Below are 14744 nucleotides of genomic sequence, written 5' to 3' on the forward strand. Positions count from 1 at the left end.
GCCTTTTTTCACTCCCTCCTTTCAGGAACATTTTTCCCCCACCCCCGAGACAGGGTTTCTCTGTAGCTTTGGAGCCTGTCCTGGAACTCGCTCTTATAGACCAGGCTGACCTCGAACTCACAGAGATCCGCCTGCCTCTGCCTCCCAAGTGCTGGGATTAAAGGCGTGCGCCACCACTGCCGGGCCAGGAACACTTTTTATAGTGGACCATGGGCTTTCCCTGGCAGGGGGTAGTAGTGGTGGTGGTGGTGGTGGTGGTGGTGTCTCACCAGTTGTCCAGTGATGTCCTCACTGCGGAAGGCGATGGATTCAAGTTCATTGCCACGGCTAGTCAAGGCCCGCAGGCAAGAGTCCCGACTCTCAAATCTCCGTTCAAGGAACTCGATGGATTTTCGGGCCTTTTCTTGTACCACACGGGCATAGCCCCCAGCCCGGTGGTCTGTCTCCTGCCCTTTGGCAAGGCCATCGAGCTCATTGATCACTGATAAAACAGAGTTTACAATCAGCAATTATGCTTGCCTTCGTCTGTGGTCTCTGCCCACTTTCTCTGCCAGGTGCCTTCACAGATAATAAGAGGCCCCCTCTCCACAGGAGTTTTCCAATGAAACTATAGTAGGATAGGCCCTTGTGGGGATAAGAAAGGGCCCAAGACTTTTATTGAGCCTTAGCTCCTATCTGCTTCTTCCTCTGAGCCCCATCTTCCTCCCAGAAGGAACTTAGAAGATTTTCTGGAGTTGGCATTCCAGAGTTATAGGATTAAATTAAAAGGGTACCTTAAGAACATATTAGCAAAATGGTAAGTGAGGTGCCCCTCCTCAGCTACTTGGGTCTGAACCACAGCCATCTAAAAGGGGATGGGGTCCTATCGTCAGTAGGAGCAGAGTACAGGGATGCCACCAAGGAAGAAGGACAGCCAGACTTACTTGCAAGGGCCCTGGTATTTCACAAAACCATAACCTTGGCACATTACCTCCTTGATACTACACGTGTGTGTGTGTGTGTGTGTGTGTGTGTGTGTGCTCGCGCGCGCGCGTGTATGCGCGTGCCTGTCTGCTTGTCTATGTGTCTGGGACATGGCTTCATTTTCTGGTGAAGATTCTTTCCAAAATTCCAGCCAAAAGCCTGAGGTCAAGTGGGAAATATGCGCTCCTTGGGGGCTTGGGGAGAGTTTGGGGTCTGAGGCCTCTCCTTAGTATAATGATTCATAGCTTGGGGAGTCGGCATGAGCATGCTGTTCCATGGTGAGCCTGGCACTCATTGTCTGGGTATTCAGAAACATTTTCTGGAAAGGGCCCATATGGGAACACACACATACACACACACTTTTAGCATCATGAAGCTGCAAGGTCCACACAATGTGTGGCAGTGGTGGATGGGTGTTATGGTACAACAAACAGAACATCAAATAGGAAAAACTGGTATTCTATCCCAAAATCTGCTTTCCTGCTTCCAAACTAAACAGGCTTCAAAGGGGACGCTTGTTTGTGCTTCTGCACCAGGCGGGACTTCTCAATGCTGGGGTCAGACCTAAAGAGCACAGAGCAGGTTAAAGAGCACAAGACACAAGCAGGGAAGGCTGTAAGCTTAACCCTTTGTTGCTCTGGTCCTAAGGCAGGAGTCCACCAAGGAAAGAATGAGTGAACAGGAGCTCCCCTTACAGCTCTGAACACAGGGATCTGCCCAGATGACACGGGGTCAAAGCGCCTGGCCTGGGTGGCTTCAATACAGCTGTCAGTTGCTAGTACCCTTAGGGTCATTGACTTTGCTCTGAATGTATCCTCTAGGTTTTCTTATGTTTGCCCCTTTCCTACCAAATCTGGATTTCTCTATCAAAGTTAAGTTCTTTAGGGCAAAGGGTCACAGCTCTGACTTTCAGGAACAAGCACATAGTAGGGGCACAGGTAGTGTCAGTGACTGCTAGCCTAGGAAGTTATAGGTGGTACCTTCTCAGTTTGGGGAGGCAACCTTGAGATGACAGTGAACTTTCTCGGTTATACCAGTTACTGACCATCTAGCAAAAGTGACCAATCTACTTTCTTTTCCCTAACAAAAAACCTCCTGGGAGAAAAGTACTGTGATAAAGCCTGTAAGCCAGTCTACCTAGTACCCAGAAAGGCAAACAGAAAGCTCAGGGCAATGTGTAGTGCTGTTGCTCTGCCTTATGACAGTAGCTGCTCTTCTTCTGAAGTACAGCAAACCTTCTCCTAGGGCTAAGGGCCTGGGTTTAAGAGGCTCTGTCCAGGCCACATGGGGAGGGGAAGGAAGACAGGGAGGGAGGATGGCTTCAGTGCCAACATTCTCAGGTGGTGCTAACGTGTTTCCCACAACCCCCCAGGGTTCTACAGGCTCTGCAGGGGCGGATGTTTCCTGCCCTTTGTTTCCACCCCCATCTGGCACTAAGACACTTGGGACTGGGAGGGAAGGCCCAATGGAACATCTTGGCATAGATGTCAGAGGTGGCCTATCAGGCAGACTGCCAGTCTGGTGCCTTTTCCAGAGAATAGGACTCTCGAACTTGCTTCAGATGGCTGCTGAAAGAGAGGCATTAAAAATCCTGGGCTTTGCAATCATCTTACACAATCCTTGTCCCTCCCAGTACAGCCACCAGCTATAGTAGCGACATCAGCTATATTTGACAAGTATCCAGACACCGAAGCATAATCCAAGGCTCCAAGAACTAAAGGCACCCAATAGTCTCCAATGAGCACTCCGGCTAGGAAAAGCAGGCATGCTGGACCCTGAGATGCTTAGCCTCCACCAGTACCAATGGCCCAAGTGGTAGGAATTGAAAGGCGTGAGCCAAAGGTCGTGCTCTGGAGGGTTCCTGTCAGGCTGGCCTTAGGGTGACATTGGCCAGAAGAATGTTACCTCGAACCAACAGAATGATCATGAAAAGCTACAAGACAATCAGACCAAAGGCATCTAACCACTTCAAAATCCTCCCAGCCTCCCTGCCAGACCACCCAGCAGCACTGCCGTTATCTGCCAGGGCTGAGTGTTTACCAATAACGGGAACCAGCTTTGCTGTTTTACTGCAAGCTTTATAAGGAAAAAACAAGGGCTGGGCTCATGTAGCCGCTGGTTGCTGGGACACGGGAGTCCATTTGCTCAAGCAGTTTAAGCCATGGATCAGCCATAATAATTTGAACTACTCTGATTATTAAACAATTTTTCTTGCCCCATGCATTCCCTGCAAATCCTGTCTTACACATGCACAGCCAGGTCACCCTGCCTGGCTCCAGAGGGGTGTAGAGGGGGCTGCTATGCACGTGCAGGGTCTCTCTGTCCTCCCGCCCAGCTCACCAATGAGGGGCACCACCAGGATGTACTTCCTGCTCTCCAGCAGTCGAGCCAGACTGGCCAGGTGGTCAATGAAGCCGTTGGTATCTGGTACGAGGAACAAGGGTCTGATCTCCAGCTCCATCTGCCGCATCTGACTCTGATCTTCCAAAACAGCCTACAGGGACACAGAATGTGAGGGAGCAAGAGAGTGAGCAGGCGGGTGAGCCAGGGCCCTGACTCAACAGTGTGTAAGCATCCTGCCCCCACACATCTCTTCCCCCTCCAGAGGCACAGCCACCCCTTCAGGCCTGTGGGACAGACTCATGAGCTGAGCAAAGTAATGCAGTCAAATCAACACAGACCAAATGGCCCAGGGATGAGGTACCACTAAACCTTGGCTATCACTGAAAAAGAAGCCTGATGATATCAAAAAATAATTTCTGAAAGGATCTTAAGACTAGAAATCAAGAACATAAGAAGGGAGTGAATAACTCAGCTAGGAAAGGGGCTCTACATATTTATTATACAGGCACCATGCACAAGGGTACTTCTCAATCTAACACTTAGGAATATCCATATCAGAATTCATCTTTCTTTCTCCCCCTCCATCCCATTTTAAAATGAGATAGGGGATAATGTAGTGGTGTACATCTTTAATCCCAGCACTCAGAAGGCAGAGACAGGTGGATCTCTTTGAGTTTGAGGCTAGCCTTATCTACAAAATAAGTTTCAGGACAGCCAGGGCTATACAGAGAAACCCTGTCTTGGGAAAAAAACAAACAAAAAGTAGATACACATTGCCCAGTGTGGTGGCACACACCTTTAATCCCAACACTCAGAAAGCAGAAGCAGACAAACATTTGAGAGTTTCAGACCAGCTACAGCTATAGAGTAAGACCCTGTCCTTGAAAAAGATTTATGGGTTGATGAGATCCAATTCCAACAAATTACACCCAAATACATATTGTATCAGTGCTCACGCACAAACAGACGCATGCACACAAAGTATAAAAATTTTTAAAAAGTAGCTATTAGCAGAATGCTATTTATCATTTCCTGCAGCAGGGGTATAAAGATGAAGTTATGACCCAAAGAGCAACAATCAGATCACAACGGCTACCACCTTTCCTTGCCTTGCACAGTATTTCCTAAATGTGGGTCTTTTTTGCTCTCTACCTTTTCTCTTTTCTTTTTTGAGATAAGGTCTCTCTCTATGTAGATCTGGCTGTCCTAGAACTTGATATATAGGCCTTGAACAGAGATTTGCCTGCCTCTGCCTTGCCTTCTGCTAGGATTAAAGGCACACTACCCCCAGCATTTTTTGCTCAACTTTTACCCCTTTGTCAGACTCCTGTTCTAGTAATACCATTACTGACTTCATTTTTCCTTTAAATTGACTTAAACCAGGACTTTTTGTTATATCCTAGTGCAAACTGAAATGCCATAAAAACAAACAAACAACAAAACAACCTGAAGTGTCCTACCCCATATGACTCAACAATCCTCTCCATCACTAGTAGGTCTGTGTACCAACCATCCTCACCCTTAGAAGCCCACAACCCAGGGACTGTCTGCTACAGCCTTTCACATCTCTGTGCACATCTGCAAAGCCCAGTGTCCTCTAGTCTGACAGTCTTATATGAGTGGCAGTGGCTTGCTGGGATAAGTTTAGGGTATATCTGTCACTACAGAATATATTCATTATTGTGCTATTTCCTCTGAGGACCATGGTCAGGAAGCAAACTGATCAGCTGGATCTATCTGCTCTGGCAGATTCTGTGTAGGGAGCTAGCCAGTACCAGTGGGAATCCAGAAAAACAAGCTGGCAAGTCCCAGTTCCCTCACTCCCTCTTATGGTCTTCTGAAACATAGCAATTGCAAGGACACAGACCCAGAAACAGAGCAGAGGAAGTATATGTGCGTGCCAACTGAGATGGGGCCCACAGTGCTGGGCCTGGCCACCAACAGTCAGCAAAAAGGCTGCCTAGGCTTCACTAACAGCGACAGTAAAACTGAAAGGGCATGCCTTCAAATGATGGGGGTGGCTTTTCGGTGACCTACCAGGGACCTTTCCCTATGAGTAAGTTGTTGCTGCCACTGCCACCACAGTTGGCGAAGACACAGGCCACGGGACTATGGCAGCATGAGAAATGTGGCTGAGAGACCCAGTCTGCTGAAACCCTCCAATTGATCTCACCTCACAAGGGGAAAGTGTCAGCCACCTTGCCAGGAGTTTTGGGTCACTGTAGTGACCCAAACACCTCCCCAGAGAGTTGCCATCAGGACAGTAACACAGTTTACTAATCTTGGCTTGGGCATTTAGAAGAACAGAAAATGGTTCTGCTTAGGTTGAGTAAATACTCTATTGTCCTTTTTCATACCGAGGAACAGCCTTTTCCCAGGCTTTGGTTCTCCATGTCACTCTACCAGAATGCTTTTCCTGGAGCTCTGTCTTTCTGGGAGAGAGGACATAACAGGCTTTGCCACATGGCTCATGAATGATAGCACACTAGCACCTGTAGTGATAGAGGTCTTAGTCTTAAGGAAGTGCCACCACATCTCTGTTTTCCTATTTGAGAAGTAATATGCAGCCTTGGTTAGACTTCCATTAAGGAAGTCGCTGACTGTCATTTTTCACCCTGAATGAACAATGGATTCCTAAGACCTTGACCATCTCACCTGTATGCTGGTGGTAAGCAGGAAGGCCAATAGCCAGGCAGCCAAGGCAGGCTGGGTGGAGGGGCAAAGTGAATCTACCTGGTGTTTGATTACAGGACAAATGTAAAACCTAGAATAAGGCTCAGGGAGCATTAGCTTCCTTGAGTATCTGGAGTTCTGGTCCATGGTTAGAAAGGTGAACTGCCATAGTCTCTCAGAGAGGTAGCAGATGATTTCCTGGGAATGGGTCAGGGCCAAGCTGCGTGTGGTGGTCAAAGCTGAGCTGCCCTCATCCGGTCCCAGGGACGCCTGCAGACAACTTCCCCTAACCTGGCTCTGCCCAGTGAGTCACCACACAACTGCTTCCTGTTCCCCACATGCCCTCATGCAGTCTCAGGAGATTAGACAAGGTTGTTGTCTCTTCTCCTAGGGTACCAGTGGGCTTGGTGGGTGAGGGGAGTCATACCTGGGTCACAAGATTAGTTCAGCACCAATAAAAAGAATGGCAGACTCAGAAGGTTTAGGAGTCAGGCTCTCTGCAATGGGTGTCTGTGTTTCCGGTCCTTTCTGAGTGGCGCTGTATGTGTTTAGCATTTGCCCTCCCAACTTTTCCAGATTTTACCCGTCAGATTCCTGGCAGCTGTGCACGGCGCCTGTGCCGGCCGTCACGTCCCATTCTGATCTCTGGGTCGCACGGTGAGAGAAGGACACAGGATGCGCAGGGAGTGAAAAAGTGATGTCGATGGGGAGAGTGCCAAGTCCCCACTCACAGCCATGGGACGCTCAGGGAGAAGGGGGAAGCACGCTGCTGTGGAGTTCAGAGGCCGGTAGTGAGATTTATTTTTGTTTGTATGAGTAAAAAGCTGCAGAAGCCTCTGGTGGGAGCGAGGGGGGTGCAATTGGAATGCTGAGATTCAGACAGATCATCCTGGCCTGGAGTCAAATGTGCTGACCTGGAAGGAGAGTTCCACAGGAGCCCTCTAACTTTAGCTCAGCTTGGGCCACACTGGTTCTTAGTGCACTGGGAACCTGAGGAAAGTGTAGGCACTCCAAAGTGGGTGTGGTAGCAGACAGGAGACCAGGAGTTCAAGATCATCCTTGGCAGGAGACCTTGCCAAAAACAAAAACAAGCAAACACATAAACAAGCCAAGAAAGACTTTTAAAAAATTAAAAAAATACTACAAACCAGATTTATGGCAAGAGGACCATGTTGGCATGAAGTGTGCAAGAGAAAAGTAACTTCAGTTTGGGAAAAGTGCTAAGAATTCAGCCATCTCTGAGGGATAGGAGCTTCCTGGAGCAAACTGACAAGACAGTTGAGACAGACACGACATGCAACAGCTAAAGAAGCTGATGGGCTACATCTCTAGGAAGGTTCTTGTACAAGTTAAGTTTCCTCTACACAGTGAGCATTGTTTTATAATGCTAACCCACTGACAATTGAGACACAAAATTACAACAAACATCTGGGCAGTGGTGACCTATGCCATTAATCCCAGTGCTCAGGAGGCAGAAGCAGGTGGATATCTGAGTTCGAGGCCAGATTGATCTACAAAGTTCTAGGACAGCCAGGGCTGGTAAAACAGAGAAACCTGTCTCTCTTCCTTCCCCTATCCTCCCTCCCTCTTTCCCCCCCCCCCCCACAATACAATTGGTTGTCATAGAAGGTACATAACAGATCAAGAAGCAAGGCAGAACAGGCAGAGGCTTTCTTTCCTAAGTCTTCCTTCTACTAAGATATATACAGTGTGGCTGCTTCCTTTCTTTCAAAGGGTGATGAAATCATGTAACCTCTTTGTTCAGAGTAATGTCATTACCAGAAATGAGAGGTTTTATAACACAGCAAACTTCTACATTCACCTTGCACGTAAGAGTGCCTGATACACATTAGTAACAACAATGACAATTTCTACTCTTCCTGTATAACTCTCTTCTCTTTTTTACATTCTGTGTATCTGAGTGACCATCAAAGATATTAGTAACTGGGAATAGGGAGGGGAGGCACAGGAGTATTTACTTTTAAAAACTTATTTTTATTGTTTTCAACTGAGTGTGTGTGTGCATGCATGCAGGTGCTTATGGGGGCCACAAGTATTGGATCCTCTGGAGCTGGAGTTAAAGGTGGTTGTGAGCCTGTGGTTGCTGGGAACTGAACTTGGGTTAAATGCTCTTAAACTGCTGAGCCATTTTCTAGTCCCAGGACTACTTATTTCTCTTGTGAGATTACAGCCAGTTGGGTGCAGTGGTATGTGCATGTAGTCCCAACTACCTCGGAGACCTAGTCAAGAAATCACATGAACCCATTCATGAGTTCAAGACCAGCATGAACAGCACAGTTCTCTCTTTTTGGTGTATGTATGTACACATGTGATGCACATATGTGAGTTTAGGAATACTTGTGCCCATATATGCGTGTATACAAAGTCCACAGCAAGACATTCAAGTATCTTTCTGTATGGTTTTCTACTTTGTCTGGAGACAGGGTCTCTCTGAAGTGGAAACTTGATGTTTCAGGAAGGCTGGCTAGCTGGCAGACTCCCGAGGTCTACCTGATCTGACCTTGCCCCTTGTTAGTGTTACATGTTAGTTTACATGGGTGCTGGAGACTCGAGCCCAGGTCCTTATGCTTGCAGAGCAAGTGTTTTACCCAGTGAGTGATCTCCAAAGCCCGACCTTGTCTTTTCTTTTTCTTTTTCTTTTTTTTTTTTGGTTGTTCGAGACAGGGTTTCCCTGTGTAACAACAGTCCTAGCTGTCCTGGAGCTAGCTCTTGTAGCCTCAAACTCACAGGGATTCGCCTGCCTCTGCCTCCCGAGTGCTGGGATTAAAGGCGTGTGCCACCAACGCCCGGCCCGACCTTGTCTTTAAAAAAAAAAAAAAAAGATACTTCTGATTTTCATTATTTATTTTCCATACAGGGTTTCTTTGTGTAGCCTTGGGTTTCCTGGAATTAGGTGTGTAGACTAGGCTGGCCTTGAACTCACAGGGTCTGCCTGCCTCCACTTACCCAATGCTGGGATTAAAGGCATGCACTCCCATCACCTGGCATTATTTGTTAATTTTTAAAAGTAAAGGTTCATTTAAAAAATGTATGTTCAGGGCTGGAGAGATGGCTCAGCGGTTAAGAGTTTTGGCTGCCCTTCCAGAGGACTCAGGTTCAATTCCCAGTATCTACATGGCAGCTCACAACTGTCTGTAACTCAAGTTCTAGATCTGACATCCTCACACCAATGCACATAAAAGTTAAATAAAAAAAAAAGTACAGAATAAATGGAAAGGAAGAAATTATGCTGATGTCAATTTAAAATAAAATAAAATAAAAAATGTATGTGTAGGGCTGGAGAAATGGCTCAGAGGTTAAGAGCATTGCCTGCTCTTCCAAAGGTCCTGAGTTCAATTTCCAGCAACCATATGGTGGCTCACAACCATCTGTAATGGGGTCTGGTGCCCTCTTCTGGCCTGCAGGCATACACACAGAATATTGTATACATAATAAATAAATAAATATTTTAAAAAAATGTATGTGTAGCCGGGCGGTGGTGGCACACGCCTTTAATCCCAGCACTCGGGAGGCAGAGGCAGGCGGATCTCGGTGAGTTCGAGACCAGCCTGGTCTACAAGAGCTAGTTCCAGGACAGGCTCCAAAACCACAGAGAAACCCTGTCTCGAAAAAACCAAAAACCAAAACAAACAAAAAAAAAGTATGTGTATATGTGTGTGCCTGCATGAGTTTATGTACACCACATGTATGCAGGTTCCTGAAGAGGCCACACGAAGGTATCAGGATCTCTGGAACCGGAGTTAAAGGCAGTTGTGAAGTACCATAAGGGTGCTGGGAGCCAAATGCAGGTCTTATATAAGAGCAACACTATTCCCCCACCCCGTCTCCATCGTCTTCCCCTTGAGATAGGGTTTCTCTGTATACCCTGGCTGTCCTGGAACTTGCTCTGTAGATCAGGATGACCCAGAACTCAGAGATCTGCCTGCCTCTTCCTCAGAGTACTGGGATTAAAGGCCTGTGCCACCACCCTACCCCCACCCCCGCCCCACCGAGCAGTACTCTTAATTGTTGAATAATCTTTATTTTTTTTATATATATTTATTTATTATGTATACAATAATCTGTCTGTGTGCATGCCTGCGGGCCAGAAGAGGGCACCAGACCCCATTACAGATGGTTGTGAGCCACCATGTGGTTGCTGGGAATTGAACTCAGGACCTTTGGAAGAGCAGGCAATGCTCATAACCTCTGAGCCATCTCTCCAGCCCATAATCTTTATTTTTTGATAGGGCTTTACTAACTGCTCAGGTTTACTTAAACCTTATGATCCTCTTGCCTCAGCTTCCTGAGTAGTAGGAATTACAAATACATTCAACTGTGTCTAACAATACTACCTATTTTTCAAAACTACCTGGAGTAAAATGAAAAAAAAGGGAAAAGAAAAAAGAGTGGTGAGAAACCAAAGAGAGCAGATAATACATTGAAGCACAGACTTTCCCCCAAAAGTTCTTAGAATCCCTTTTCTGTGTGACCAAAAGCACCACAAGGATAAACAGATGTTTAAACCAGGTGTGGACATGCTCATAATCCAGAACTTGGAATGGGGAAGAGTATATGAGGACTGTTCTGAGCTTGAGACTAGACTCAAAGCAAAATACAAGTAGAAAAAAAAAGAGTGTAGTCGCTTTATTTATTTATTTATTTATGTCTTTCTTTCTTTTCTTTTCTTTTTTTTTAAAGACTTTCTGATTTATTTATTTATTTATTTATTTATTTATTTATTATGTATACAATATTCTGTCTGTGTGTATGTCTGCAGGCTAGAAGAGGGCACCAGACCTCATTACAGATGGTTGCGAGCCACCATGTGGTTGCTGGGAATTGATCTCAAGACCTTTGGAAGAGCAGGCAATGCTCTTAACCACTGAGCCATTTCTCCAGCCCTCTTTCTTTCTTTTCAAGACAGGGTTTCTCTGTAACTTTGGAGCCTGTCCTGGAACTAGCTCTGTAGACCAGGCTGGCCTCGAACTCACAGAGATCTACCTGCCTCTGCCTCCTGAGTGCTGGGATTAAAGGTGTGCGCCACCATCACCCGGCTGCTTTTTTTTTTTTTTAAGTATGATGACTTATTTGCTCGAGACCCAGTGATAGGGTCTCTGCAGAATGTGGTGGCGCATGCCTTTAATCTCAGCACTCAAAATGCAGAGGCAGGTGGGTCTTTGCAAATTTAAGGCCAGCTTGATCTATACAGGAAATTCTAGCCTACACAGGACTAGGGACCCTGTTTCAAAATAAATAAACACAGGGTCTCTCTGTTGCTTAGGTTGGTTTTGAAATCTTGAGCTCAAGTTATTTTCCCACCTGAGCCTCTGAATAGCTGGGATTTACAGGGACATCAAGATTTAACATAAGACTCATAGGGCCTAATTATTACAGGAGCTCAATGAACTCAATCACATAGTCTCATCTTCTAAATAGTACTTTACAGAAAACCCTGCATGAATAGGCTGTGTACCATGTGTGTGTATAGTGCCTGAGAAGGTCGTAATGGGGTGTCAGATCCCCTGGAACTAGAGTTACAAACAGTTGTGAACTGTCATGTGGGTACTGGCTGGAAATGGAGTTAGTGCTCTTAACTGCTCAATCACTGCTCTATACCCTGAATTTTAATATTTAATAAATAATGCTTGTTCTGAAAAAGCCAAAGAAATATATACTCTCCCTTTTTTGAGCTTGCTACAAACCATCAGTTTAAAGGTGTTTCAGTCAAAGGCTTGACCATTTTGGGACTCTGGGGGATGCTTTGAGTAGCCAATGAGTTGTCAGCAGCTGGAGCCATCTGGCGGTATAGCACCTTGTTAGGCAGAGTCTGAAGTAGGCCTGGGAGGTGCCCAGTTCTGCAGACTGATGTGCTTTCCCGCTCAGGGGTGAACGTGCCCCTGGACTGGTAGTGTACTGGCTCCCACACTGTCTCCGACAGCTAGGAGCCAGGGCTGAGTGTCTGCTTTCCGCTAGCTTCCATACAGGTGTGTGTGTGTGTGGGGGGGGGGTGCTCTGTGCATACCCCATTGTTCCACAGTGCCCCCCCCCCCTGGCTGGATGGCAGTGTGAATGGACTGTGGCTATATTTAGAGTGGAACCCCTGGGGCTACCACAAAGGAGTGACTGCATCTTCAGGAGGGTGGGTGGGCGGGAAGGGGACAGGCAAGTGAAGCTATTTTCAGAACACATGTCATTGCTGGCTACAGAGCAAGACTGTGGCCATAATGCAGAGGGAAACAATAGCTGTGGCCAGAGGAAGAGCCTGTTATGTTTCAGGTGGGATGTTTGCAACTGCTCAGGAAACCTGACCCCGCCCAACAGCAGCACAAATCACAGAAGAGCCTCATGGAATCAGGGGAGGAGGTAGGAGATTCACAGGGCCAGGATCGCATGAGGTGCCAAGAGGCCATGCCTCATGCCTGGAAAAGAATTCTCAGTGACTGCTTGGCCCTGAGTGCCTGGTTAGGACGAAACCTTTCTGACCAACTTCCCATACTAACCATGTACCTTGCTAAGGACTCTAGACATCTCCCAAGAAGGGCAGTACAAAAAAACAAAACAAAACAAAACAAAAAAAAAAAAACAAAAACAAAAAAAACGGGCAAAAAGCAGTGAGGTAGACAGGACCAGTACAGTAGGGAAGCACCATCATAGGGAACAAGGTAAAGCCTGGGCTAAGTCAGAGCGTGTGGTCTCAAAGCCCTGGGTGGGTGGACTTGGCACCCCTTACATCTAGGGCCTGCCTGGGCTCTGTAGCTCCAGCTGCACAGGCCCTGAGAGCTCCCCACACCCCTTTTCTGACCTCTAGTCGGCCCCACTCACCAGCTCCTTTGCAGTGCCGGATGCAGGGAGGGACAGGCTGCAGAAGGAGGCCAGGCCTCACCTCCCCCATCTCCACAGATGAGCTTGAGGCCCAAGGGCCTATGTGGGAGCAGGGAAGTGGAGGTGTGGCTACAGCTCCAGATCACACTTGGACTTTATAGCCATCCTGGGGCAAGGGGGCTTTTGTTCAACCCCATCTTCATATCCCCTTCCCCAAACATGTGTGGTTCCTGTTTTGCTGCATCTGTAAAAGGCGCTGGGAGCTGGGGACTTGCCTTACACCTCTCGGTTAACACCCTGGAGACTGATGGAGTTCAGAGCAGTGTAATTTACAGCCCATCTCTCCGATCTTAATTCACTGGATGCTCCTTTCTTCCTTATTGTATTAGTGTGACCCAGGTACCTGCCAACAATAATGGTCTCTCTAGCTAGGAGCCTCTCCCCTACTCCCAGGACAATTTATACCTTTTCCTTGGGATTTTCCCCCTTAAATTAAACAAAAAGAGGAAAAATAGAGAAGGTTAACACGGGTTTGAGCACTGAGGCCCCGTGGTTCTGGGCAGGAAGCCAATGGCCTGAGGGCACACACATGTGTGTGCTCTCCCAGAAGGGCCTTCACCGGCCCTGTTTTACAGCTACCTCGGCACAGACTCCAGGGTTCACGCATATGGCCAGACAGATGTGTCTGGCTTACGTTCAAGGCTGGAAAATGAAGAATTATGGAAGTGAAGGGCCCCGGGCATTAAAGAGAAGGGGGAGGTAAAAGGGGGAATTTTTCCTCTGCTGAGAAATCCTCCTGTGGCTATGGGGCTGGAGGAAGGAGGCTGACAGGAGGCAGGGCCGCCAGCAGCAGTGCATGTGGGGCCTGTTCTTAAAGGGGCCAAAGCAACCTCCTCTGAACAGAACTGTGGGACACGATCAGTGGCTCTGGAAGTTAGGTCTACATTAGACCTCCAATTATATTGCTTGCATGGCCAAACTGGACAGTGTACTCTGGCCAAAGATGGAGCCACTACAGCACATGTTCTCACAGCATCTTTCTCCCTTTCAGGAGGGTCTCACTATGTAGTCCAACCTACAGACATCAGGCTTATTGTACAGTCCAGCTCTGACATTTAATTTGTAATCTTCCTGCCTAAGCCTCTTGAGCATCAATACATCAAGTATTACCCTGGCTTATTTGTACCTGATCATCCCAAAACAATTTTCTATTTATTTATTTGCTTGTTTATTTACTTATTATGTGTGTTGGAGTAAGTAGTTACATACATGTGTTATAGCATGTATATAAAAGTCAGAGGACAACTTTCAGGAGTCAGTTATCTCCCTCACGATATGGGTGCTGGAAACTGAACTCAGATTATCATGCTTGGTGGCAAGTGCCTTTACCTGCTAAGCCATCTTGTCAGTCCTGTACTTGATCTTTTTTGTTTGTTCTTTTTTTTTTTTTTTTTTTTTTGAGACAGGGTTTCTCCGTAGCTTTTTTTGATTTCTGTCCTGGAACTTGCTCTTGTAGACCAGGCTGGCCTCGAACTCACAGAGATCCTCCTGCCTCTGCCTCCCGAGTGCTGGGATTAAAGGTGTGAGCTACCATCACCTGGCTCTCTGCAGCTTTTTGAAGCTTGTTCTAGAACTAGCTCTACAAACCAGGCTGGCCTCAAACTCACAGAAATCCGCCTGTCTCTGCAGAAATCCTCCTGTCTCTGCCTCCCGAAGGCTGGGATTAAAGGCATGTGCCACCACCGCCCGGCCTTTTGTTCAGTTTTTGAGATAAAGCCTCTCTATGTATCTCTGGCTGTCTTGGAATCTGCTTTGCAGAATAAGCTGGCTTTTGATCTGCCCGCCTGCCTTTGCCCTGAGTCCTGAGATTAAAGGCATGTGTCACCACACCCACTTAATACTTAAACTTTTAAAAGACCCCACTCACAAGCCAAGTCACT

General features: G+C 47.1%; 1 protein-coding gene across 4 annotated transcripts in view; it reads right to left on the minus strand.

The window, feature by feature from the left end:
- Positions 1-14744, minus strand: part of Smg6 (SMG6 nonsense mediated mRNA decay factor) — a 251623-nt gene that overhangs the window by 4935 nt on the left and 231944 nt on the right. For all 4 annotated transcript variants that reach the window (XM_041663953.1, XM_041663955.1, XM_041663954.1 and 1 more), the window contains 2 exons: positions 3304-3457; positions 270-481 (listed from right to left, as the gene is read on the minus strand). In XM_041663953.1, the coding sequence (XP_041519887.1) occupies positions 270-481; positions 3304-3457 (366 nt within the window). The remainder of the gene's footprint in view (positions 1-269; positions 482-3303; positions 3458-14744) is intronic.

Source organism: Microtus oregoni, unplaced genomic scaffold, assembly GCF_018167655.1.
Source record: "Microtus oregoni isolate MIOR12 unplaced genomic scaffold, Mior012 000015F_ref0000493, whole genome shotgun sequence".
In the NCBI taxonomy this organism is placed as follows: domain Eukaryota; kingdom Metazoa; phylum Chordata; class Mammalia; order Rodentia; family Cricetidae; genus Microtus; species Microtus oregoni.